General features: G+C 51.0%; 2 protein-coding genes across 2 annotated transcripts in view; one reads left to right on the forward strand and one right to left on the reverse strand.

Annotated features, from left to right (window-relative positions):
• Positions 1-25215, reverse strand: part of LOC116835240 (scavenger receptor cysteine-rich domain-containing protein DMBT1-like) — a 633172-nt gene that overhangs the window by 388459 nt on the left and 219498 nt on the right. The gene's annotated exons all lie outside the window — the stretch shown is intronic.
• LOC116835294 (scavenger receptor cysteine-rich type 1 protein M160-like) overlaps positions 1-25215 on the forward strand; it is a 225170-nt gene that overhangs the window by 136804 nt on the left and 63151 nt on the right. The window contains 1 exon segment of the mRNA XM_075071406.1: positions 10707-11036. Coding sequence (XP_074927507.1) covers positions 10707-11036 — 330 coding nt within the window.

Genomic DNA, 25215 nt, shown 5'->3' on the forward strand with positions numbered 1-25215 from the left:
CGTACTCACTTTGTACTGTTTTACTTCGAGATTTGTGTGCTCATATTCGATTCACAACCCTCCCTCCATTCCCCACTTGTGAGAATAGCCGCAAGAAGGACATAGACCCGGTCGGGCAGGGGTATGATATGAGTGCGCAAGGCGACCCCGGTGCCTGCGACCTCGCGGGTGTGTAGGGAATTTTCGACGACGTGGCATCGGCGCGCCACACCTCTTGGAATGATATGAGCACACATCTCAGAACAACAGTTACAAGTGAGTAACCCGTCTTTTTTCATGTAGTTTCTTTTTTTCATTGAAATTCGTGGTTTATAGTCCAGTTGGCGGAGCTGGCAGGGTTTGGCACAGGGGGTGTGAGCAGGCTTGAGGTACTTTGAGTGTGGAGATCTTAGAACAGTAGGAGGCAAGGTGTATTGGATCGGGAGGCCGTGACCTAATGGCTCCCAACAGCCACTCTCTAGGCATCTGTACTCTAAGTGAGTGTGCAGGCGGTCCTTTTGCCTGCCCCACGTCTGGGTGCACAGCTCCATTGGCTGGAACATGCGCATAGGAGCTGCGTGGCAATGCCTGTGGGTAGAGGAGCGGCCAGAGTTCTGGCTCCGTGAGCGCAGGTGTTGCTCTTAAGTACAGGAAGTGCCTTGAGACATAGATTGGCCCAATCCAGTCACGCCCAGAATCACTGCCAATCAGGCCGTCTTAGCCATAGCAAATAGGCTAGTCTGTGAGGGCAATCCCTGCGGAGCCGGAGACGGGAAGCAGGAGGTAAGATGCGGCTGCTAGTCCTAGAAGAGCGATTCTGATACAGATCTGAGATGGGATTGGCTGCTTGGGGTCTCTGGAGGGAAGGGTAAGGGTTGAGAAGGAGCTCACTTGAGGTTGACTCTTCCCCCCTGTGAGGGAGGCGAGGCCCTGTGTTGGTCTCGTCTTTGTTGTCCCTGATAACACATTCTTTCCCCTCAGAGACCCCACCTGTTCGTCTCTCACCGGAGATCTCTTCCTTCCTCCCTCCTTCGTCAGGTTGAGTGGTGAGGCTTGGGGTAGGATGGGAGGAGCCTGGCTGCTGCTGCTGAGAATGAAAGTGAAAGTAACTCATTCCTCCCGGGGCAATAAGCGAGCCAATTGGAATGGTCACACAGGGCTGGGTGGGGTTAGCCAGATGGTCAAAAATGCATGGATGGGATTGGGGTACAGTGAGCGAGTACTATTATTTAGGACAGTCGCCAATTTGGGTTTTTCTTATTAGGTCCTTTACCTCGCCCCATCCGTCCTGAATTTTTCACACTTGCTTGTGGTCACTTTAGTGGCGATAATTGTGTCCTATATAACAAAGCCCAAATATCGGACTGGCCTATAATCCTAGACATATCTGGCTGGATCACCCTAGTGGGGAGTGCCTCTCCCCGGCTGGAGTGCCAGCGTCCATCTCATTCGTGGGAGCTCACCAAGGGCAGGATGGCTGCTGGTCTCCATGGGTGGCCCCGTCCTGAAGATATATGCTGTCATATGCTATAAATTCACATGGTTTGTAAGGCTGGTGGTGGTGCCACTGATGATTGGCTCGAGGGTTTTGCTGCTGTTGCCATACTGCACCAAGAGTGTGGTTTTGAGGGTCTGCAGTTTTCCATCTATTATCTACTGAGCTTGACAGCAGGCTGGGGTGACGCCAAGAGAAGCTATTCTGTGTCCATTTTAGAATTTCATTAACAACTTTTTTGCCAAGAAATACTTTGCTAACAATCCTGACCATTAAACAGGATAAATTAATTGTTGAGAATTATTATGACAGGTTGTTCGAGGCAGGGAAGTGCATTTCAATAAATATAAATGTTGCTGATTTCCATAGCGTTTACCGGTAAGCCTTTGATCTTCAAACGCCTCCAACACTTACATTATGTATCTCTTAACAGTGTATAAGCAGGGCGAACCTACGCACATGCAAAGGCAGTGAGCTGATGTTTGATGTATGCAGACGGCAGGCTGAGCAGCTCAATCCACTCACTGCTTCTGGGTTCAGGCTGTCCCTATTTCAGCTGACGCTGTGGGCACTCAGCCATGCTGGGCCTGGTACCCAGTGACGCCAGGCTGGGCGGTCGACGCAGGGCGTGGTAACCTGCTGTATCTGGGTTCACTCATCAGCGCAGCGGGCTGAGGGGCTGGGGCGGTGCTGAGCAGAGGCCGTGGGGGTTGAGTGGCATTGTCTGTGCCAGTTGGGCGACACTCAGGCGTACCCGGGTTCAGCTGCTCCCTTCGCGTCAGGACCAGCCCGCCCCACTCTGCTCCTGCAAGCCTGTGAGCAGAATCCATGGCTGGTAACGGCTAGGGGTTGTGGTGCGGATCTGCTGGCAGGAGTTGGTGTCAGAAATCAGACAGTAAGGGTATGAGCAGGGCCTGGATCTTTGCTAGGGTTCCATCACCACCACCAGCCTGCTGCCGGTTTGGATTTCATGTTACTCAGCGGCGTTGCATGAGAGGACTGAGGCGGATTTGCATCTCGTTTTTACTGAGGTAATTTAATATTACTCTATTCTAAATTCTAATCTAACTTTTACATTGTAATCAATATTCTACGAAATTCTAGTAAAGTACATCATGAGAGACCGGAGTTTCTCAAACAGAAGCTCTTAAAAACAATCTACCTTACAGTGAGTCCGAGAACTTAATGGTCTGCTAATTTATTTGCAAATCGAAGACACACTTGTCTTGTATACGATGATATTATTACTGATTTGCAGCAAAAAGCAGAAGATGCTTTTAATAAAAACAAATCTTTGTTTAATAACTCTCTTATACTCAATACATTATTAAACAATTAATTTGACATAATCTAACTTATATATGATTCGTAAATATTTTTCTATAGCGCACTCTTTATGAGTGAATCTGCATTACACTGTAGTTAATCATGAAACTGCTTAATAAGTTGAATGTTGGAGTTTTGCATACTAATGTCTTATTATGAGTGTTGCTTAAAGCAGACTGATAGCACAGGGCACAGTTGTATATATTCGCCTAGGCGATAAATCCAAGAGCGCCTGCCATCTTGCCCAAGCCCCTCCTGCTCCCAACTTCCTTCTTTATTAACCCGGCATTTTTTATTTACAGGCAACCCCTCTCCAACAGCCTGGATAAAAAATTTAAATAATAATATAAATTGACAGGGAGTGACCCCTAAAGGTCTATATTGCAGAGATGTTCGATCACCATGGTGAGGGGCCCACGTTAGCAGTGTCATATGATCAGATGAAGAACTCCTGAGTGTTAATCTCTAGGGGCTTTGCGACTCAGCGTGTTCAGAAGTGGCCTCTCGAGTATGACTGACGGCTCGAGTCTCCCCTGCGAGTGGGAGTTGCTTCACAACCTCTGGGAACCGTTGTGTATGACTATGGAAATTATGATGCCGGATCAGTGTGTGCTAGCAGCTGGCTGTGCGAGCGGCTATCAGCCCACGTATGCTCGATTTAAAGGAATCAGCGTATCTGGTGGATAGCTTCCACGCACGGACAATGACGCTAGCTCCTCCACTGAGATTTGGCCTGCGGGAACATACTGTAACATGGCAGAAAATGCGGTTGTGTCTCAGTACTTCATTACAACACTTGTGTGTTTGCAGGGAGAGGAGTGGAAAGTCATACGAGCATTGGTCCTCACAATGTGTGACCAGAAGGTGCTCTGAGTCCTGTGTCAGGGATCAATATGGCGCGTTCCAGTAGGGGCTTATCCTCCCAATCTGTGCTTGACCCTAATTCCCTGTGTGTCTATGTGGCTTGGTGCAGCGGAGTCAGTGTGGGGCTCAGCGAAGAGTGTGCCGCTCTCCCCTTGATAGTCGTGCTGTCCCATCGACTAGTTTAATGCTAGGGGCGTTGTGGTATGAGTTCGTAGGGGTGATCCATTTGCAGTGTGCTGCCATAATGCGTGAGTCATGAGCCTCCGATAAGAGACCTTGTTGTCCTGCGGGCAGCTCACTGACTCCCTCCCCACAGCCAAACCGTGCCCCTACCGTTGTGGGCTGGACCTGTCTCTGGTTGGCAAAGCACCTTACCCTTGGCCCAATGAGATCTATGCACGACCACTCTGTCTGCTCTGAGGCATTCCAGCATCACACATCTATCTCCCAAAGAACAGGATCAGGTGACCACGTCTCCATCCCCTCTCTACTCAATAACACGGCTCTATCTCTTCTAGTCACACAAGACAAGTGATTTCGTGTAGAGAGGGTTGACAAGAAAGTTGGAGAGAAATGGTTTTTCATGTCCAAAAATCTACGATCACTGTAGAGCCTAGACTCATGACAATGAATTTTCTGTCGGTGTTAGGGTCTTATTCACATCTCTCTTCTGACTTCTAGTATAGAACCAGCAGAACAATACAGAGTCAAAGACAAGCAAGTTGATGGTTGGGGTATTCCAGCATAGCAGACAGTTCTTCTTAGTTCCCCTTTCAGCTTACACGCACGAGCTATTCTTGTCTTGTTTCTGTTACCAATCCTGTTATTTCCTTTAGAAAACATGATCCCACCCCACCACTCCTGTTCATTCCCTCCCCTTCCTGGTTTGATGCAGACTATATAGTTGATAACCTGAGGGTATGTACACTTGCACTTCAACGTTCTGCAAGGCACGCTTATGAATTCGAGTGTGGCACTGAGCGCCGCATGCTGGGAGAGAGCTCTCCCAGCGCTGCACGTACTCCACATCCTCTACGGGTGTAGCTTGCAGTGCTGGGAGCCGTGCTCCCAGCGCTGTGGCACTGTTTACACTGAGGCTTTACTCCAGTGTATCTTGCAGTGCTCAGGGGGGTGTTTTTTTCACTCCCCTGAGTGCGAAAGCTGCAGTGCTGTAAAGCGCCAGTGTAGCCATGGCCTGAGTTTTCCTTAGCTAGACCTTAACCAATCATTTTACTGAAATTTAACTAACCAATCCTAACATATTGTAACATGGTTATTTAACCAATTATATTCCACCATCTTCATTGGTTTACACCCAACAAAATTAATTATACAGCAGACAGAAACAATCACAGAACCAGACAAAGACCATGCAAATAAACATACAAAACAATACAGAAGTGAGGATTTCACAACTACATCTATACAGACATAAGAGTTTTCCAGCAGCGTCTATTGATAAGTGAGTTCTTGCCAGACGGAATGCTATCAAAGTAAGTTTCCTTTTCCATCTTCTAGGCTCTACCCTTTCTCTGGAGGTGATAGGAATTTAAGGACAGGATTGTCTTCCTAATAGCCCAATAGCACCTTATTTCCATGTGACTAGTTTGGAATGTGTGGGCGTAACCATACACTTCCCAGCTTATGGCTGCCTAACTACATTTTAGCTGACAGCCTTCGCCTGTCACAGTAAGAGAAGGCCATTCCACAGACAGTGATTTTGATTCTTTCTTTTATACCTCTATAACTAGCTAAGTGATAAGACTACACCTAAATTCTTAAAGTATGGGCCTTTGAATATCTATATCCTAACATCTGGTAGAGTAACGCTCACCTCACAGTCCTTCCAGGGTTTTACTCTAGGCTTGTCTGTGATCTCCTGTTCCTGAGACAAACTCTGTCAGCCGCCTCCTGGGTGAAAGGGAGGTCTTGTCCCTTTCCTCTTTGTAGGTACAGACCATTGTCTGTTCCCAGAGGAGGTCTCTCTTCAGAGAGTTGTGCTGAGGGTCCTTGGTCTTTGCAATTCTCAGACAGTGAGACCCAGACAATGAATATAGCCTGTCTCCACGGCTGTGCTTTCTTCTATGTACTGATTGGCTCAGCCGAAGGGATTGCCATCGCGCAGGTGAAAAGCTTCACTTCAGCACTTCGGGAGCATCATATTCTACATTTTACATCTTTCTTCAACTATTTCCCATACAAACATCTTGCCCCCATTAGGGCGACCAGCCGGCTCTGGCTCTAGGTAGAAACCTGATATGCCACCTCTGGTGAACTATTGTGCATATATCTCAGGCAGGGGATCCTCATAAAACTCAAGGCATCCCTGTGCCCTCTGCCAGTTGGCATCTAGTTATCTCTGGGCCAGATGCCTCTGTGGCACATTGGAGACCTGGGTAACTGCAGCTTCCACTGGCTGGATTTGCTGTCAATGGAGCCTGCAGCCGCTCACTCAAACTAAAAATCCAGGACCAATTTCTCAAGAGTCCGGTTCCTAATCACTGTGTTCCGACGGATTTGCATTTCAGGGAATTAATCCTGAAGTTGTAATTTCCCCAAGAGCTGGACACAGGAGATGCAATTCCTCCTCACTTCCTGTCCTACACAGCCTATTTATTTCCCTGTCCTGTTTCTTAGCTTCTCTGTCCTACCCCAGAAGTGGCTGCATGTCAGAGGGGGGAGTCTTCTTCTTTTGTGTATGTCACAAGTCAATATTTATGTAACCCTTCTACCAGTGACATCAGAAGCGACCAGTAAAGTTGGCAGCAACCAGAGGTGGTTTTAATATCTAGGGGTTCATTTCCAGCAATACAACGCAGATCTGGCTTGAGCCTCCACCCCAGTAACCTGAGACAATTACACAGCACCCCCTGGGTGCTTCTAAGAGGCACAGCTTCCCCTCTTGCAAGGATAGTCTCAGTGTAGAAAATATTTTTTTAATAAAAGAAGGGAAGCCGTCTGGCCTTAACTTTGGAGAACGCTGGAAACTGATAAAATCATGAGCAAAACACGTATGCCAGAGTATGTTGAGCAGTGCGTTTTGCCTCAGGTTCTTGAGCCCAGCAACCCAAAATTCCTTTAAGGTGCCCCTCCCTTCTCCCTCCACCGCACCCCACTAACAGCGGTTGTCCTTGGTTAGTGAAGAGCCAGTGTTCAGAGGTGCACCTGTGTGAGTTCAGTTCCCACCATGGGGGCCGGGAGGAGAGCGTCTGGCTCGCTCTGGTGTCTGGGTGCTTACTCTGGTGGCAGCAGCCCTGCCAGCCACTCACCACTCTTCTCGCCCTGACCTTCTGCTGCCCCCGGCCTCTCTACTGTGACCTCTGCAGGTCGCTCTCTTGAGGCTCCATCCAGCTCTCAGTGACTGTCAGCTCTTAGTGGGAAACCTCAGTGCTGAAGCAGGTTGGGCAGAAACAGTGTCTCCCAGCAGGTGATTTCAGCTCTAGTGATCACTGAAACCAAAAAGACTCCTAATGGAGTCTTAATTAACTCTGTCTTTGAAGAGTTTTGAGGAGCAGATTGAACCATGCCTAAACCTCTTACACAGAGCCCACACCCCTCAGAAGGAACACCCATCTCCACCCCCTGTCACTCTTGATAGGGGTCTGGTGTCTGAGCCCCCCTGGATAGTGGGTTCAGTTGAGTTGTGGAAGACCCCCTCAGTCAGGGCAGGCTAAGCACAGTTCTGCTGCCCTTTACTCTGACAATCAGGACAACAACATTTCACTACCCCTGCATTCAAGTACTACAGTGGTTTGAAACCCAGAACGAACCAATACAGCAATGTCTGCTGGATACTAGGCAGAGTGGGTGTGTTTATATAAACACAGTCTGGTCCTGAAGCCTTTTCCCCTCCCCAGCTCATCACTAGCTATCAGAAGAGAGCTCATTCAAACCTTGCTTCCCTCCTCGAGGCTCCAGTCTTCTAACGGGGCTCTACTCCACCAATGTTTAACTTCTGTATTGCTGCTCCAGAGGGACAATGAGAAGATTGGGCTTACCCAAATCTCTGTATTGTATCATTCCTCTGGCCGGTCCAGTCAGGGGCTTGTTAAGACTAGTTCAAGTCTTCATTCCCAGGTTGCAATAGGCAGATAGAAGTTAGGGCTTCTGAATCCATCAGATGGCAGTCTCTCTATCCACGAGTTGCTGCCCCTGTGTGAGGACACAGCTGTCAGCCCAGCTCTGCATCATTCATCTGAGACTGGTACTGGGTGGCAGCACTAGACAGGGTGCAGCAATGGCTGTCACAAACGTGTTGCCAAGTCATTTGCGGCAAGTGAGGAGCAACTGCAGGGGCAGGGTGTTTGTTTTCAGAGGGGGCCAATCTGCTTGTAGGAAGTGTGCATTGCCTCTACACTGGTCGGAACCATTGTCAGCCTGGTGCGCAGCAGGTTCCTGCCAGCTGTCACTGTGCTCCAGGCAGTCTATGGGGGATGGACTCTGAGTGAGGAAACTATGGAGCCAACACTGTACATTGATTCTGATCACAGAATCATAGAATCATAGAAGATTAGGGTGGAAGAGACCTCAGGAGGTCATCTAATCCAACCCCTGCTCAAAGCAGGAGCCAATCCCCAATGAAATCATCGCAGCCAGGGCCTTTGTCAAGCTGGGCCTTAAAATACCTCTAAGGAGGAGATTCCACCACCTCCCTAGGTAGCCTATCCAGTGCTTCCCATCCTCCTTAGTGATATAGTTTTTCCTAATATCCAAACTAAACCGTCACACTGGAACTTGGACCACTGCTTCTTGTTCTGTCATCTGCCACACTGAAAACAGCCTAGCTCCATCCTCTTTGGACCCCCTTCAGGTAGTTGAAGGCTGCTATCAAATCCCCTCATCTTCTCTTTCTGCAAACTAATAAGCCCAGTTCCCTCCGCCTTCCTCGTAAGTCATTGCCCAAACCCCTAATAATTTTTGTTGCCCTTCGCTGGACTCTCTGCTATTTGTCCACATTGTTTCCTAGGGGGGTTGGAATGCAATACTCCAGATGTGGCTCTACCAGTGCGGAATAGAGAGGCATAATCACTTCCTTTCCTCTGCAGGTAATGCTCTGACTAATGCAAACCAATTTGCATGTAGCCTTCTTGGCAACAAGGGCACACTGCTGACTCATATCCAGCTTCTTGTCCACCGTAACCCCTAGGTCCTTTTCTGCAGAACTGCCACTTAGCCAGTCAGTCCTCCATCTGTAGCAGTGCATGGGATTCTTCCGTCCTAAGTGCAGGACTCTGCACTTGTTCTTGTTGAACCTCTTCAGATTTCTTTTGGCCCAATCCTCCAATTTGTCTAGGTCCCTCTGGACCTTATCCCTACCCTCCAGCGTATCTACCCCTCCCCACATCTTAGTGTAATCTGCAAACTTGCTGAAGGTGGAATCCATCCCATCATCCAGATTATTAATAAGGATTTTGAACAAAACCGGCCCCAGGACCGACCCCTGGGGCACTCTGCTGCCAACTAGACATCAAGCTGTTGATCACTACCCATTGAGCCTGATGATCTAGTCAGCTTTCTAACTACCTTATAGTCCACTCATCCAATCCATACTTCTTTAACTTGCTAGTGAGAATACTATGGGAGACCGTATCAAAAGCTTTGCTAAAGTCAAGGAATAACACATCCACCACTTTCCCCATATTGACAGAGCCATTTATCTCATCATAGAAGGCAGTCAGGTTGGTCAGGCATGATTTGCCCTTGGTGAATCCATATTGAGTGTTCCTGATCAGTCTGATGTTAGGCTGAGGCAACCACTAATGATATGGGTGGCTGTCGCAAGATATTTACGTGCCAGATGTGCTAAAGATTCAAATGTCCCTTCATGCTTCAACCACCATTTCAGAGGACATGTGTCCATGTTGATGACGGGTTCTGCTCGGTAACGATCCAAAGCAGTGCAAACCGACACATGCTCATTTTCATCACCTGAGTCAGATGCCACCAGCAGAAGGTTGATTTTCTTTTTGGTGGTTCAGATTCTGTAGTTTCCGCATTGGAGCGTTGCTCTTTTAAGACTTCTGAAAGCATGCTCCACATTTCATCCCTCTCAGATTTTGGAAGGCATTTCAGATTCTGAAGTGCAATAGCTATCTTTAGAAATCTCGCATTAGTAACTTCTTTGCATTTTTTCAAATCTGCATAAGTGTTCTTAATATGAACACGTGCTGAGACATCATCCGAGACTGTTATAACATGAAATATATGGCAGAATGCGGGTAAAACACAGAGCAGGAGACTTACAATTCTCCTCCAAGGATTTCAGTCACAAATTAAATTAACACATCACTTTTTTAACAGCATCATCAGCATGGAAACATGTCATCTAGAATGGTGGCTTAAGCATGAAGGGGCATACGAATGTTTATCATATCTGTCATGTAAATACCTTGCAATGCTAGCTATAAAAATGCCATTCCAATGCCTCTTCTTACTTTCAGGTGACATTTTAAATAAGAAGCAGGCAAGTTTATCTCCCATAAATTTAAACAACATTGTTTGTCTTCGCATTTAGCTGAACAAGAGAAAGGACTCAGTGGACTTGTAGTCTCTAAGTTTTGGAGATTTTTTTTTTAAATTCAACCTTTTACTATACAGAGATTGCCCTACAGTACTTGTATGAGGTGAATTGAAAAGTATTTTTTCTTTTATTATTTTTGTAGTGTAAATATTTGTAATGCAAAATAATAATATAAAGTGACCACTTTACACTGTGTTTTCTTTGTTGTAATTGAAATCAATATATTTGAAAATGTAGAAAAACATCCCAAATATTTCATAAATTTCAATTGGTATCCTATGAAGAGTGCAATTAAAACTGAGATTAATCATGATTCATATTTTAACTTGCGATTCGTATCTTTGAGTTAGTCGCAAGAGTTAACTGTGATTAATTAACAGCCCTAGCGAAGAGTGAACCCCCGACAGGCAGTTGCAGAGGCCGTTCAACCAAGTGTGTGTGAGGTGCTACGTTCCCCAGTGTCACTAGTGATCAGATGCACAGGAACCTCCCTAAATATTTATTCCTTCGGGGTGTTTGCAGACGCTGGCATTTCAGAAGTGGCTCAGCTCCGACTGGTGAATGGCCCGAGTCGCTGTGCGGGGAGGGTCGAGGTGCTTCACAACCAGCAGTGGGGAACCGTGTGTGATGATGAGTGGAACCTAGACGATGCCGAAGTCGTGTGCAGGCAGCTGGGTTGTGGGACAGCGTTATCATCCCCAGGCGGAGCTCGATTTGGGCGAGGGTCAGACCGAATCTGGCTGGATGACGTTCACTGCACAGGGACAGAAGCTGCCCTCACTGAGTGCAGGGCTCGGCCTTGGGGAAACAATAACTGTAACCACGGGGAAGATGCCGGTGTTGTGTGCTCAGGTAAGCTTCTTCCACCACGCTGCATGTTGCAGGGAGCACAGTGGGAAGCTCATTATGGAGTATTGTTCTCCCATGGCCAGAGCTGACCCCAGCATGGTCCTTGTGGCCTGTGCTTCAATCAACGTTATGGTGAGTTCAGTAAGGAGTGTTCTCCTCTCAGTGGCTGTGCTGACTCTAATTCCTCTGTGTGGTTCTACAGGCCACTTCTTGGGCACAGCTCTTCTCCATCACCTGTAACTGTCTGTATTGCTGCCCCACAGGCACACTGAGAAGATTGGGCTAAGCCACATATCAGCATTGTAGCAATTCCTCTGGCCAGTCCAGTTAGGGGATCATTAAGCCGCCTAATCCAGGATCTGAGTCCCAGGTTGGAAATAGGCAGATACAAGTTAGAGCTTCTGAAATCCATCAGCATGGCAGTCTCTGTATTCGTCAGGATGTCAGTCTCTCTATCCCAGAGTTGCTGCCCCTGTGTGAGGACACAGCTGTCAGCCCAGCTCTGCCATCAGTCATCTGAGACTGGTACTGGGCTGGAATCACTAGACTAGTCATGGCAAGTGAGGAGGAACTGCAGGGGCAGGTGTTTGCTTCAGGAGGGGGCCGATCAGCTTGTAGGAAGTGTGCATTGCCTCTGCACTGGTCGAAACCATTGTCAGCGTGTTGCACAGCGGTTTCCTGCCAGCCGCGACCGTGCTCCAGGCAGTTCTAAGGGGGATGGAGTCTGGGTGAGGTTTTCAGGGAGCTATAGCACCAACACATGTAAATTTGTTGCTGATATCAGGCTATGGCAACCACTAATGACGCAGGGTGACTGTGTTCAGCTCCCAATCCCCAAGATGCTTATGTCAGCGTCTGCCCCACTTGGCCTCTTCTGTACAAATCCTGGTGCAACCATAGGACTCTGGTTGCAACAATGATCTACATGGTCACAGTTCATGTCAATAACACCGCAATCAGCGCCAGGAGTGAGGGTTTAAATCTGCTCTCCAGGAGATTCCTGCCAGCAGTGTGTGTGTGTGTGTGGGGGGGGTGTGTGATCTTTTTCATTAAGTGCTCTAGTGGGAGCAGTAGGACAGACTGCCATCCAGTCTGCCTAACTAGGTGAGAGCTGCCTGGGAGGGTAGTGAACAAACTTCACCATTGCCCAAGTGATTAGCCTGGTCAGTGGTGGGGAGCCCTTGACAGGCAGTGGCTGTGTGCAGAGACCGGTCAGACCAGTCAGCACAAGGTGCTACGTTCCCCAGCGACAGGAGAGATCAGTTGCACAGGAAACTCCCTGAGTGTTTCTTCCCTTGGGTGTTTACAGACTCCGGCATCTCAGAAGTGGCTCAGCTCCGACTGGTGAATGGTTCGAGTCGCTGCGCTGGGAGAGTCGAGGTGTTTCACAACAAGAAGTGGGGAACGGTGTGTGATGATGGCTGGGACTTACAGGATGCTGGAGTTGTGTGCAGGCAGCTGGGCTGTGGGATTGTGTTATCAGCCCCAGGAGGGGCTTGATTTGGGCCAGGATCTGACCATATTTGGCTGAATAATATCAACTGCACAGGGACAGAAGCTGCCTTCTCCAATTGCGGGGCTCGGCCTGTGGGAGACAATAACTGTACCCACGGAGAAGATGCTGGTGTCGAGTGCTCAGGTAACCTTCATCCATCAGGTTACTGTGGGTGGTGCAGGGATCGGGCTGGGAAGCTTTCAGCACAGACCTAGCTCTCCTGTCTGAGTCAGTGCTGACTCCAGTGCCTGAGCATGGGGCTAAGGGCCTGTACGGCAGGGAGCCGGTTCAGGGTCACAGTAAGTGTCGCTCTTCCTATGGTATCAGTGCTGACCCCACTTCCCCCAAACAGTTCTTCATGCCTGTGCTGCAGAGAGCAGGCTGGGGGCTCAGTAGAGAGCACTCTTCCCTCAAAGTCAGTGCTGGTTCCACTGCCCCCAGCACAGCACTTAGGGCCTGCACTGCAGGCAGCAGTACGTGTGCCCCTGTGAGAGACCCTCCCCGTCGCTGATAGCTTTGATCCCCCTGCCCCGCTACAGCACAACGGGGCGCTGGGTAACCGTAAACCCCATTTGTGGGATTTGGAATTGAATGAAACCTGCAACTACTCAGGGATCCCTTTATGAAGTGTGGGATTCCTATCCCGCTCACTCCAGGTGATTTCCATCTCAGCTAATTACCTCTGAACCTGGAATATCCCCCACTGCTGTGACTGGAGTGAGGGATCTTCCTCACTTCCTCTCCTACACGGCCCATGAGTTTCTGTGCCCTGTCTCTCATCTACTCTGTTCCACCCCACAGGTGGTTACATGGTAGTGATGGGGAGTAGGGCTGTCAAGCTGTTAAAAAAATTAATTGTGATTAATTGTGCGATTAAAGATTAATCACGCAGTTAATTGCTCCGTTACACAATAACAGAAAACTGTTATTTCAATTTTTTTGGATGTTTTCTACTTGATTTCAATTACAACTTAGAATTCAAAGTGTACTGTGCTCATTTTATATTTAAGTACAAATATTTGTACTGTAAAAAAGAAACAAAAGAAACGGTATTTTCATTCACTTCATACAAGTCCTATAGTGCCAGCTCTTTATCCTGAAATTTGAACTTACAAATGTAGTATTATTTACAAATAATAACCGCAATCAATAATGAAACAATGTAAAATTTTAGATCTTACAAGTCCACTCAGTCCTATATCTCGTTCAGCTAAACGCTCAGAAAGACAAGTTTGTTTACATTTGCAGGAGATAACGCTGCTTGCTTCTTGTTTACAATGTTACCTGAAAGTGAGAACAGGCATTCACATGGCACTGTTGTAGCCAGCGTTGCAAAATATATATGTGCCATATGCGGTAAAAATTCCTATGTCCCTTCATGCTTTGACCACTATTCCAGAGGACATGTGTCCATGCTGATGATGGGTTCTGCTCAATACCGATCTAAAGAAGTGCAGACTGACAAATGTTTGTTTTCATCATCTGAGTCGGATGCCACCAGCAGAAGGTTGATTTTCTTTTTTGGTGGCTCAGGTGCTGTAGTTTCCGCATTGGAGTGTTGCTCTTTTAAGAGTTCTGAAAGCATGGTCCACACCTCATTCCTCTCCTCTGCGGCACAATGGGAACCTGGGTAACTGCAGCTTCCAGTGGTTGGATTTGCTGTCAATGGAGCCTGCAGCCGCTCACTCAAACTAAAAATCCAAGGCCAATTTCTCAAGATCCAGTTCCCAATCACTGTGTTCCGGCGGATTTGCATTTGAGGGAATTAGTCCTAAAATTGTAACTTCCCCAAAGGCTGGACACAGGAGATGCAATTCTTCCTCACTTCCCGTCTTACACAGCCTACATATTTCCCTGTCCTGTTTCTCAGCTGCCCTGTGCTACCCCAGGCTATATATCCCTGGCCTCTTTCCTGTGACCTGTGCAGGTCGCTGTCACCCAGCTCTCAGTGACTGTCAGTGCTGTCAGTGGAGAACCCTCAGTGCTGAAGCAGCTGGGCAGAAACACTGTTTCACAGCAGCTGATTACAGCTCTAGTGATCACTGAAACCAAAAAGACTCCTAATGGAGCCTTAATTAACTATCTTTGAAGAGTGCTGAGGAGCAGATTGACCATGTCTAAACCTCTTCCACAGAGCCCAGATCCCCTCAGCAGGAACACCCATCTCCACGCCCTCTCACTCTTGATAGGGGTCTCGTATCTGATTCCCTGGTTAGTGAGTTCAGTTCAGTTATGGGTAACCCCCTCCACCCCCAGTCAGGGCAGGCTAAGCACAGTTCTGCTGCCCTTTACTCAGACAATCAGGACAACATTTCGCTACCCCTGTATTCAAGTACTACAGTGATTTGTAACCCAGCCCCAGCCAACACAGCTCTGTCTGCTGGATACCTAGACAGAGTGGGTGTGTTCTTGTAAACACAGTCGGTCTTGAAACCTTTCCCCCTCCCCAGCTCATCACTATCTGTCAGGGGAGAGCTCATTCAGACCTTTCTTAGGTCTAGCTTGTTCAGCCATCTGACTGTGCATCCTTAAGGTCCAGTCTTCTAACGGGGAACTCGTCCACCACGTGTGACTGTCTGTATTGCTGCCCCACAGGCACACTGAGAAGATGAGGCTAAGCCAAATCTCTGCATTGCAGCAGTCCCTCTGGCCAGTCCAGTGTTTGCTTCTGGAGGGGGCTGATCTGCTTGTAAGAAGTGTGCATTGCCTCTGCCCTGGTCGGAACCATTGTCAGCCTGGTGCGCAGCAGGTTCCTGCCAGCCGCCACTGTGCTCCAGGGGGATTGTCCCTGGGTGACATTTTCAGGGAGTGATGGTACCCACACATGTAAATTCGATGCTGATGTCAAGCTAAGGCAACAACTAATGAGATGGGTGACTGTTCAGCTCCCAATCACCGAGATGCTTATGACAGCGTCTGCCCCACAGCACTGCACAGTATCTCACTGGAGCGAATACCAGTGTGATGGGTTTGGTTACAGAAACCCCCTTGGGACTGTCACCTGATGTACTGAGACTACCTCTGAGCCCATTTTCTCTGCCAGTTTGGGTCTCTGGAAACCTGTCTTGTTGAGACAGATATGCTAATCTGCTGCAACGCAGACCCAGGGTATGACCCACACCCAGGGCTGGTGCAAGGATGTTTCGTGCCCTAGGCAAAACTTCCACCTTGCACCCTCCTCCGTCACCTAACCCCCGCCCTGAGGCACCCCCCCGCGCAGCAGCTCCCCCCATCCTCCCTGATGCGCCACCCCTGCGGCAGCTCCCCACCCTCCACCCTGAGGCACCTCCTCCACTCCAGCTCACCCCTGCTCCACTTCCACCCCGAGCACGCCATCGCTGCTTCACTTCTCCCGCCTCCCAGGCTTGCGGCACCAATCAGCTTAGGTGCTGCAAGCCTGGGAGGCAGGAGAAGTGAAATGGCCACGACATGCTTGGGGAGGAGGTGGAGCAGGGGTGAGCCGGGGTGGGGAGCTCCCCTGCGTGCCGCCCTCCCCTCCCATCACTTGCGGCAGGCAGCCCTCCCCACACTCCCCTGCCCCAGCTTCCTCCACCTAAATGCCGGCAGTGATTGGGGCGATTGAAGAAAATGCTGCTTCCCAAATCCTAGCGCCCTAGGCAACTGCCTAGGTTGCTTGAATGGTTTCACGAGCCCTGCCCACGCTCCCAAAGCTGCAGACTTAACTGAAAACGGCTTAGCAAGTGCTCCTGTCTCTAGCACCCAGAGACCCAGCTCCCAATGGGATCTATACATGAAATAAATCCGTTTTACTCTGTATAAAACTTATACAGAGTATAACACATTACTTTTTTAATGAGCATCATCAGCATGGAAGCATGCTGTCTGGAGTGGTGGCCAAGGCATGAAGCGGGATATGAATATTTAGCATATCTGACATGTAAATACCTTGCAATGCTACCTGCAAAAGTGCCAGGCGAATGCCTCTTCTCACTTTAGGGTGACATTGCAAATAAGAAGCAGGCAGCATTCTCTCCCGTAAATGTGAACAAACTTGTTTGTCTGAGCAATTGGCTGAACAAGAAGTAAGACTGAGAGAATGTGTAGGCTCTACGTTTTTCTTCTGAGTGCAGTTATGTAACAAAAAATATTCTACATTTGTAAGTTCAACTTTCAGGATAAAGAGCTGGCACGACAGTACTTGTATGAGGTGAATTGAAAAATACTATTTCTTTTACCATTTTTACAATGCAAATATTTGTAATCCAAAATATGGTAAAAAATACTTTTATCCAAACACCTTCACCAGCTGGAAAGCTCTATAAAATCGGCATTCTTCTTCGAGTGCTTGCTCATATTCATTCCAAGTAGGTGTGCGTGCGCCCGCGTGCACGTTCGTCGGAAGAAATTTCCCCTAGCAACACCCGGCGGGTCGGCAGGCAACCCCTGGCGTGGCGCCCTTTGCGGCACCGCATATATACCCCCTGCCCGACCCGGCCGCTCCTCAGTTTCCTTCTTAACCGGCCCGTGTCGGTTGTTGGAACGTGGAGTGCGGCCTTAGCTGACCTCCACATCCCTAGCGTTTCACCAGTTCTACTTAGTTCTTAGTTAGTTTAGTGTTGTTTGGTAGTGTTAATAGTTAATAGTTATAAGTATAGTTTAAACGTAGTTGTAAATATAGTTAGTGGGCTGAGGGTGTACTCCTCCTCGCCCGCTCCGGGAACCGGGCTCATGCCTGGCTCTCCCGGCTTCAAGCAGTGCACGGCCTGTCGTCGGCCGATGCCAACGGGAGATCCCCACGATCATTGCCTCAAGTGCCTGGGGAATCCCATCTGACGGAGAAGTGCCGCATCTGCAAGTCCTTCAAACCGTGGACAAAAAAGGAGCGGGACTCCCCGTTAAAGCAGCTCTTATGGAGGCCGCCCTGAATCCGGCAGTTCCGGCACCTGCACGCACCGCAGCCTGCACCGAAACCACCGTCTTCGGCACGGGGACGAGCGTGTACCGCCGCAGCTCACCGCGGCACATAAGTCTCCATCTGAGCAGCCAGCTCGGCGACGCTCACTTTCACCTCGGCCGAAGAAAGCGAAGGCTCCTGCGGTCGCGCCTCCGGAGCCACAGTCCGAATCTCTCGGCACCGGTTCGATTATCGGGCACGTTCCCCCGGCACCGACTGTCACTCGGCACCAAGTCCTACGGGTTGTCTGCCCCGCCTTGGCCCTTCCAGACACCCTTACCGGTTTCCTCGCGAACAGACACACCGTGCTTTATGGGGATGTGGGCCAAGATCCGGACCAGCCCAGCAGTGGTCCTTCTGGACGCCTTGGGCGTACCATCAAGCCCAAGGTGCTATCCTCTCCCGCCGACGAGATCTGCTGGTGCAGGTCGAGTGCCAGAGGCCACCATCAGCGTCCCTCCTCGGCAAACCGATGTTACCCACGAGTCACAAGACCCTGAGCAGCACCCAACTCGAGCCATACTCTGGATCGACACCAGCAGAGGAGCCCCCGGTCCCGGTCTTTCCTGCACATCCTCCTTCCAGATGAGGCAGTGGCGGGCACTTCGACCTCTGGCCCGCCCCCTATTGACCTTTCACGGTCATCAGGATCTGCTCCGCAGAGTGGCGTTGAGCATTAACTTGCAAGCAGAGGAGGTGCCGGAAGTTGAGGATCCTGTAGTGGACATTCTCTCTTCCGATGCACCGACGAGGGTCGCCTTGCCCTTCATACGAACTATTCAGGCCAAAACGGAGAACTATTTGGCAGTCCCCGGCATCGATCCCTCCGACGGCCAGGGCGTGGAGAGGAAGTACATGGTACCCTCGTAAGGGGTACGACTACCTGTACACCCATCCGCCTCCATGCTCTCTGGTCGTCCAATCCGTGAATGAGAGGGAGCGTCATGGCCAACCAGCCCCGCGCCCGAAATCGCGTGGGAGGCTAAACATATGGACCTGCTGGACCGTAAGCTTTTTACTCCGCAGGGGGTCTCCAGTTACGTGTGGCAAACCAGCAAGCGCTGCTAGGCAGGTACGATTTTAATACCTGGCAGGCCATGGACAAATTTACTGAACTGGTTCCGGTAGACTCCCGTCCTGAGTTCAAAGTCTCGTGGAAGAGGGCAAAAAGATCTCAAGGATAGCCTTACAGGCTGCGCTCGACGCCGCGGACTCAGCAGCTAGAACCATCGTGTCGGGAGTTACCATGAGACGGATTTCCTGGTTGCAAGTGTCCAGCTTACCTCCGGAGCTGCAGCATACTATTCAAGACCGTTCCCTTTTGAAGGGCAGGGCCTCTTCTCTGAGAAGACGGACCTGAAGGCTGCAAAGCCTTAAAGATAACGATATAATTAATGCGCTCCTGGGCATGCACACTCCGCAGACCCGGCGGAGGTCCTTTCGCAGCAACCTCAGCGCCCCCCTTATCCCCCACCACGCCCCGCCAAGACTTCAACAGACGGCGGGGACGCGGTGAACCGACGACGCCAGTCCGGTTCCCAAGGGGGGCAAAACAAGCAATGGTACCACCAAACCACCGCGGCGGGACGAAGCCAAACTTTTGAAGGTGCGCAAGAGAGCAGAGCACCAGTCCCTTCCCGGACTCCTCTTCTTTTTTCCAACCGCCTTTTCTCCTTCTCCTCCGGCGTGGACCCGGATAACGTCAGACCAATGGGTCTTGCGCACGGTGGAGTTTGGCTACCATCTCCAGTTTATTTCGCCTCCACCATCCCACCCACCTCCCGTCCCTCTTCAGGGACCCCTCTCACGAGCATCTCCTTTGGCAGGAGGTCCTCACGCTTCTTGAACTTGGAGCGATAGAAGAGGTGCCTCACGACCTCAGAGGCCGAGGGTTTTACTTCTCCCGATATTTTTTAATCCCCAGTCGAAAGGCGGTCTCCGACCCATCCTAGACCTCCGCGACTCAACGCCTTCGTAAGGAAGTTAAGATTCCGCATGGTATCCTTGGGGTCTATCATCCTTCCCTGGATCCGGGAGACTGGTTCGCTGCTCTCGACATGAAGGACACGTACTTTCATGTTTCGATCTACCGCCTCACAGACGCTCTTTCTCCGCTTTGTGGCGCGAGACCGGCACTTTCAATTCACGGTCCTGCCATTCGGCCTGTCCTCTGCCCCACGTGTCTTCATGAAATGTATGGCAGTAGTGGCCGCTTGCCTCCGTCGCCAAGGGATATGTGTCTTCCCGTACCTGACGACTGGCTGGTTCGCGCGTTCCTCCCAGGCTCAGGTCGCCTCCGCGGCACATAACAATCATCAGGGACCTGTTCGAATCTCTAGGGCTCCTGATAAATCTCGACAAGTCCATCCTCGTACCATCTCAGAGGATAGAATTCATCGGCGCTGTCTTGGACTCTACAGCCGCGACAGCCTCACTTCCACCCAGCCATTTCCAGGGCACTACTCACTATCATAGACAGCCTGCTAGCCTTCCCACTACCTCGGCCAGGGTCTGTCTCAGCCTCTTAGGCCACATGGCGGCGTGTACTTTTGTAACCAAGTATGCAAACTCCGCCTGCGCCCACTGCAGATATGGTTAGCTTCGGTTACCGTCCACGCAGGGACAGCATGGACATCGTTGTCACACTCACAGGAAAGCGTCCTACACTCCCTCCGATGGTGGCGAAATCCGGCCCTGGTGTGTGCGGGGTTACCGTTTCACCCCAGACAGCCGTCCATTTCCCTTAACACGGACGCATCCTCTCTGGGCTGGGGAGCTCACATGGGGGTTTCGTCGAACACACAGGGCCTCTGGTCCGCTCGGGAGCTGTCGCTGCACATAAACATCAGGGAGCTGAGAGCCGTCCGCCTCGCCTTCCAGGCCGTTTCTTTCTCACCTGCGAGGCCGTTCTGTCTTAGTGCTCACGGACAACACCACCGCGATGCACTATATAAACAAGCAGGGGGGGGACGCGCTCTCTTCCCTCTTTGTCAGGAGGCGATGACGACTGTGGGAAGTTTGTGTAACCCACGGCATCGATCTTGGAAGCCTCTTTTCTTCCAGGGAGTCCAGAACGTGTTGGCAGACCGGCTCAGCAGGTCCTTTCTAGCCCACGAGTGGTCTCTTCGTCCGGACTTAGTCCATTCTCTTTTCCGGCGGTGGGGATTTCCCCAAATCGACCTCTTCGCCTCCCGCACCAACCGGAAGTGCCCCTGTTCTGCTCCTTCCGCGGTCTCGCCGCGGCTCTCTGTCGGACGCGTTCCTCCTACCCTGGTCGACCCACCTCCTCTATGCCTTCCCGCCGTTCCCCTTGGTGCACAAAGTCCTCGTAAAGCTTCGCAGGGACAAGGCCCGGCTAATTCTCATCGCCCAGCGTGGCCTCGCCAGCACTGGTACCCACGCTGTTGGACCTGTCCATAGCCAGTCCGGTTCCCCTGCCGGTCCATCCAGACTTGATATCACAAGACCACGGCAGGCTTCTCCACCCCGACCTCCGGTCCCTCCACCTGACGGCGTGGCTCCTGGCTGGCTGAGCTCTGCGGAGCTGCGCTGTTCCACCCCAGTGCAGCAAGTGCTCTTGGGAAGTAGGAAACCCGCTACCAGGGCTACCTACCTGGCAAAATGGAAGAGGTTTTCCTGCTGGTGTCAATCACGAGGACTGTCACCAGCTCAGGTCCCCATCCAAGTGCTACTTAGAATATCTATGGCACCTTAAACAACAACAAGGCCTCGCGCTCATCCGTCCGCGTTCACCTAGCGGCCATTTCCTCCTTCCATCCAGGAGAAGGCTCTTCCTCCGCCTTCTCTCACCCTGATGGTCTCGAGGTTCCTCAAGGGCCCGGAGCGCCTGTATCCCCAGGTCCGCTGTCCCGCCCCCTCCTGGGACCTCAAATCTCGTTCTCTCGAAACTAATGGCCCCCCTTTCGAACCCTTGGCAACCTGCTCTCTCCTGTACCTATCGTGGAAGGTGGCGTTCCTTGTGGCCATTACACATCGGCCAGGAGAGTCTCAGAGCTTCGCGCTCTGGTAGCGGACCACCATACACGATATTCCATAAAGACAAGGTACAACTCCGTCCGCATCCGGCCTTTCTGCCCAAGGTGGTCTCCCCATTCCACCTAAACCAGGACATTTTCCTTCCAGTGTTTTACCCAAAACCTCATGCGTCTCGCAGAGAGCAGAGCTTGCATTCACTTGATGTTCGTCGGGCGCTGGCGTTTTACATTGACCGCACCCGACCCTTCCGCAAGACCTCCCAACTATTCGTTGCCGTCGCAGACAGGATGAAAGGTCACCCTGTCTCATCACAAACAATATCATCCTGGGTGACGGCCTGCATCAAAACATGCTATGCCTTGGCTCACACTTCTCCAGGGCGAGTTACCGCTCATTCCACGAGAGCGCAAGGCGTCCTCGATTGCCTTTCTCGCCCGTGTGCCTATACAAGACATATGTCGTGCAGCCACGTGGTCGTCAGTGCACACTTTTTCTGCCCATTACGCCTTGGTACAGCAGTCCCGGGACGATGCGGCTCTTGGCTTGGCTGTTCTGCATTCGACAGTCTCCAACTCCGACCCCACGCCTAGGTAAGGCTTGGGATTCACCTACTTGGAATGAATATGAGCAAGCACTCGAAGAAGAAAAGACGGTTACTCACCTTTGTAACTGTTGTTCTTCGAGATGTGTTGCTCATATTCATTCCACACCCGCCCTCCTTCCCCACTGTCGGAGTAGCCGGCAAGAAGGAACTGAGGAGCGGCCGGGTCGGCAGGGGCATATATGCGGTGCCGCAAGGGCACCACGCCAGGGGCGCCTGCCGACCCGCCCGGGTGTTGCTAGGGGAAAATTTCTTCCGACGAACGTGCACGCGGCGCGCGCGCACACCTACTTGGAATGAATATGAGCAACACATCTCGAAGAACAACAGTTACAAAGGTGAGTAACCGTCTTTTTCTGATCTTCATTGAAATGCTGTTATAAGTCCAGTTGGTGCGGAGCTGGCAGGGGGTTGAGGCCCAGGAGGGGTGTGGAGCAAGGGCTCTGGGAGGTACTTTGAGTGTGGGAGGGATCTTAGTAAACGAGAGGAGGTGCAGGGTATTGGATCCGGGGGCCGCTGACCTCAGATGGCTCCCCACAAGTGCCGAGCTCTCCTGGGCTCTGGCTACTCCTAAGTAGAGGTGCGTCAGGCGGCTCTGCTTGCTGCCCCCACCAGTGCTGCTGCACAGCTCCCATTGGCTGGGAACCATGGCCAATAGGAGCTGCGGGGGCAAATGCCTGTGGGTGGAGGGAGCGCGCAAGTCCCTGCCGGCCTCCCCGTAAGAGCAGCCAGGAATAGTTGCCTCTTATGAGGAGCCACCCGAGGTGAGTGGCCCCCAATCCAGCATCCACGCCCGATACCATGTCCCCCAATCAGGCCGTCCTTAGCCATAGGCAGAATAGGCCTCACTCTGCCTGAGGGCACCACTCTGCGGGAGCCCGGACAGACGGGAAGCAGTGAGCAGTAAAGAGCAGGCTGCTAGGTCCTAGAGAGAGCAGAATGCTGCACAGTCTGAGGGATGGGATTGGCTGCTGGGGTCTCTGGGAGGGGAAGGGTAAGGGTTGGAGAAGGAGCTCACCTGTGAGTGTGACTCTTTCCCCCCGGCTGAGGTGAGGCGAGGCAGGCTCTGTGGCTCTGGTACCAGTATTCTTTGTTGTCCCCCATAACATCCATTCTTCTCCTCCCCCTCAGAGCACCCCCACCTTTCTCCTCCTCCCAGGAGCATCCCTCTCTCTCTCCTCCCTCCTTCCGTCAGGGTTGAGTTGGTGAGGTGCTGGGGGGTAGGTGGGGGAGGAGCTGGCTGCCTGCCTGCTGAGGAATGAAAGTGAAAGTAACTCACTTCCTCGGCAGCGAGCCAGGATTGGAATGTCACACAGGGCTGGTTGGGGTTAGCCAGATGTGTGAAAAATCAGGATAGGGGATTGGGGTACAGTGAGCAGATATCCCTATTTATATAGGGACAGTCCCAATTTTGGCTTTTTCTTATATAGGCTCCTTTTACGCCCCCATCCTGTCCTGATTTTCACACTTGCTGTCTGGTCACTTTAGGTGGGGGTAATTGGTGGCCTATATAAGACAAAGCCCAAATATCGGACTGCCCTATAAAATCAGGACATCTGGATCTGATCACCCTAGCTGGGGAGTGCCTCTCCCCGGGCTGGCAGCTGCCAGCGATCCATCTCATCTGGGGGGAGCTGCACAGGGCAGGATGAGCTGCTGTGGCTCCATGGGTGCCCCGTCCCTGAGATCATATGCTGTCATATGCTGATCATAACTTCACCATGGTCTGTAAGGCTGGTGGTGGTGCCCACTGGCATGTGATTGGACCTGAGGGTTTGCTGCTGCTGTTGCCACTCTGCACCCCAAGAGGTGGATTTTGAGGTCCTGCAGTTTTCCACCTATCTCATCCTCTACTGCAGCTGTTGGGACCAGCAGCCTGGGGGGTGACCCAAGCATGAAAGCAGTAACTGTGTCGCCATTTAGATTTGTCATTTAACAACTTTGTTTGCCAAAAATTCTTGCTAACAATCCTGAATCCAATTTCAAAAACAGAAAATTAAATTGTTGAGAATTATTAGTGACAGGTTTGTTTGAGGCAGGGAGTGGGCAAGTTTTCATCAGAGAAACAAAAAATGTTTGACTGACTTTCCTATAGCCTGTTTACCCTGATAAGAGCCCTCCAACAACTGTAATATGCTCATCTCCTTACCAGTGTATAAAGCAGGGGTCGGCAACCTACAGCACACGTGCCAAAGGTGGCACGTGAGCTGATTTTTGATGGTATGCAGCGGCAGGCTGAGCAGCTCAATCCATCACTGCTCTGGGTTCCGGCTGCTGCCCTATTGCCAGCTGGGATAGCCGGCCGCTGGCCCCACTCAGCACCTGCTGCTGGCCTGGGACCCCCAAGGAACGCCAGGCTGCAGCGGGGCTGAGCAGGCCGGCTGAAACCTGCTGTCAGTCTGGGGTTCCATTCACTCAGCCGGCAGCGGGCTGAGTGGGCTGGTGGCGGGCTGAGCAGGGCCGGTGGGGGGGTTGAGTGGCTCAGTCTGCTGCCAGTTCTGGGGTGCCAGCACACTCAGGCTACTGCTACTCCGGGTTCCAGCTGCTGGCCCTTGCCAGTCAGGAGCCCAGCCTCCGGCCCCACTCTGCCTCCTGCCAGCCTGGGTGAGCAGAATCCCAGGCTGGTAGCGGCTGAGGGGGTTGTGGCCGGATCCTGGCTGGCAGGAGTTGGTGGTCAGAACCTCAGACCAGCAGCGGGCTGAGCAGGGCCTGGGATCCTTGTCTAGGGTTCCATCACCAGCCCCACTCAGCCTGCTGCGGTCTGGGGTTTCATTTACTCAGCTGGCAGTTGCCTGAGCAGGACTGAGGCCAGGATTTGCCACTCGTATTCTACTGAGTGTACATTCTAATTCTACTTCTAATTCTAATTCTACATTTCTACTGATGTACATTGCTACTCATATTCTACTGACAATTCCTGTAACAGTAGCATCAGGAGAACGGAGTTTTCTCAAAAACTAAAGCTCATTAAAAACAATCTCCGCTCTACAGTGAGTCAGGAACGCTTAACTGGTCTTGCTATTTTTTGCAATCGACACAAGACACGACTTTGTCTTTGTCATACGATGATATTATTACTGATGTTTTGCAGCAAAAAAGCAGACAGATTGCTTTTAATTAAAAACAAATCTTTGTTTCAATAACTCTTCATATAAATTTCCAATAAAATTGACAA

This window comes from Chelonoidis abingdonii, chromosome 11 (assembly GCF_003597395.2).
Source record: "Chelonoidis abingdonii isolate Lonesome George chromosome 11, CheloAbing_2.0, whole genome shotgun sequence".
Lineage (NCBI taxonomy): Eukaryota > Metazoa > Chordata > Testudines > Testudinidae > Chelonoidis > Chelonoidis abingdonii.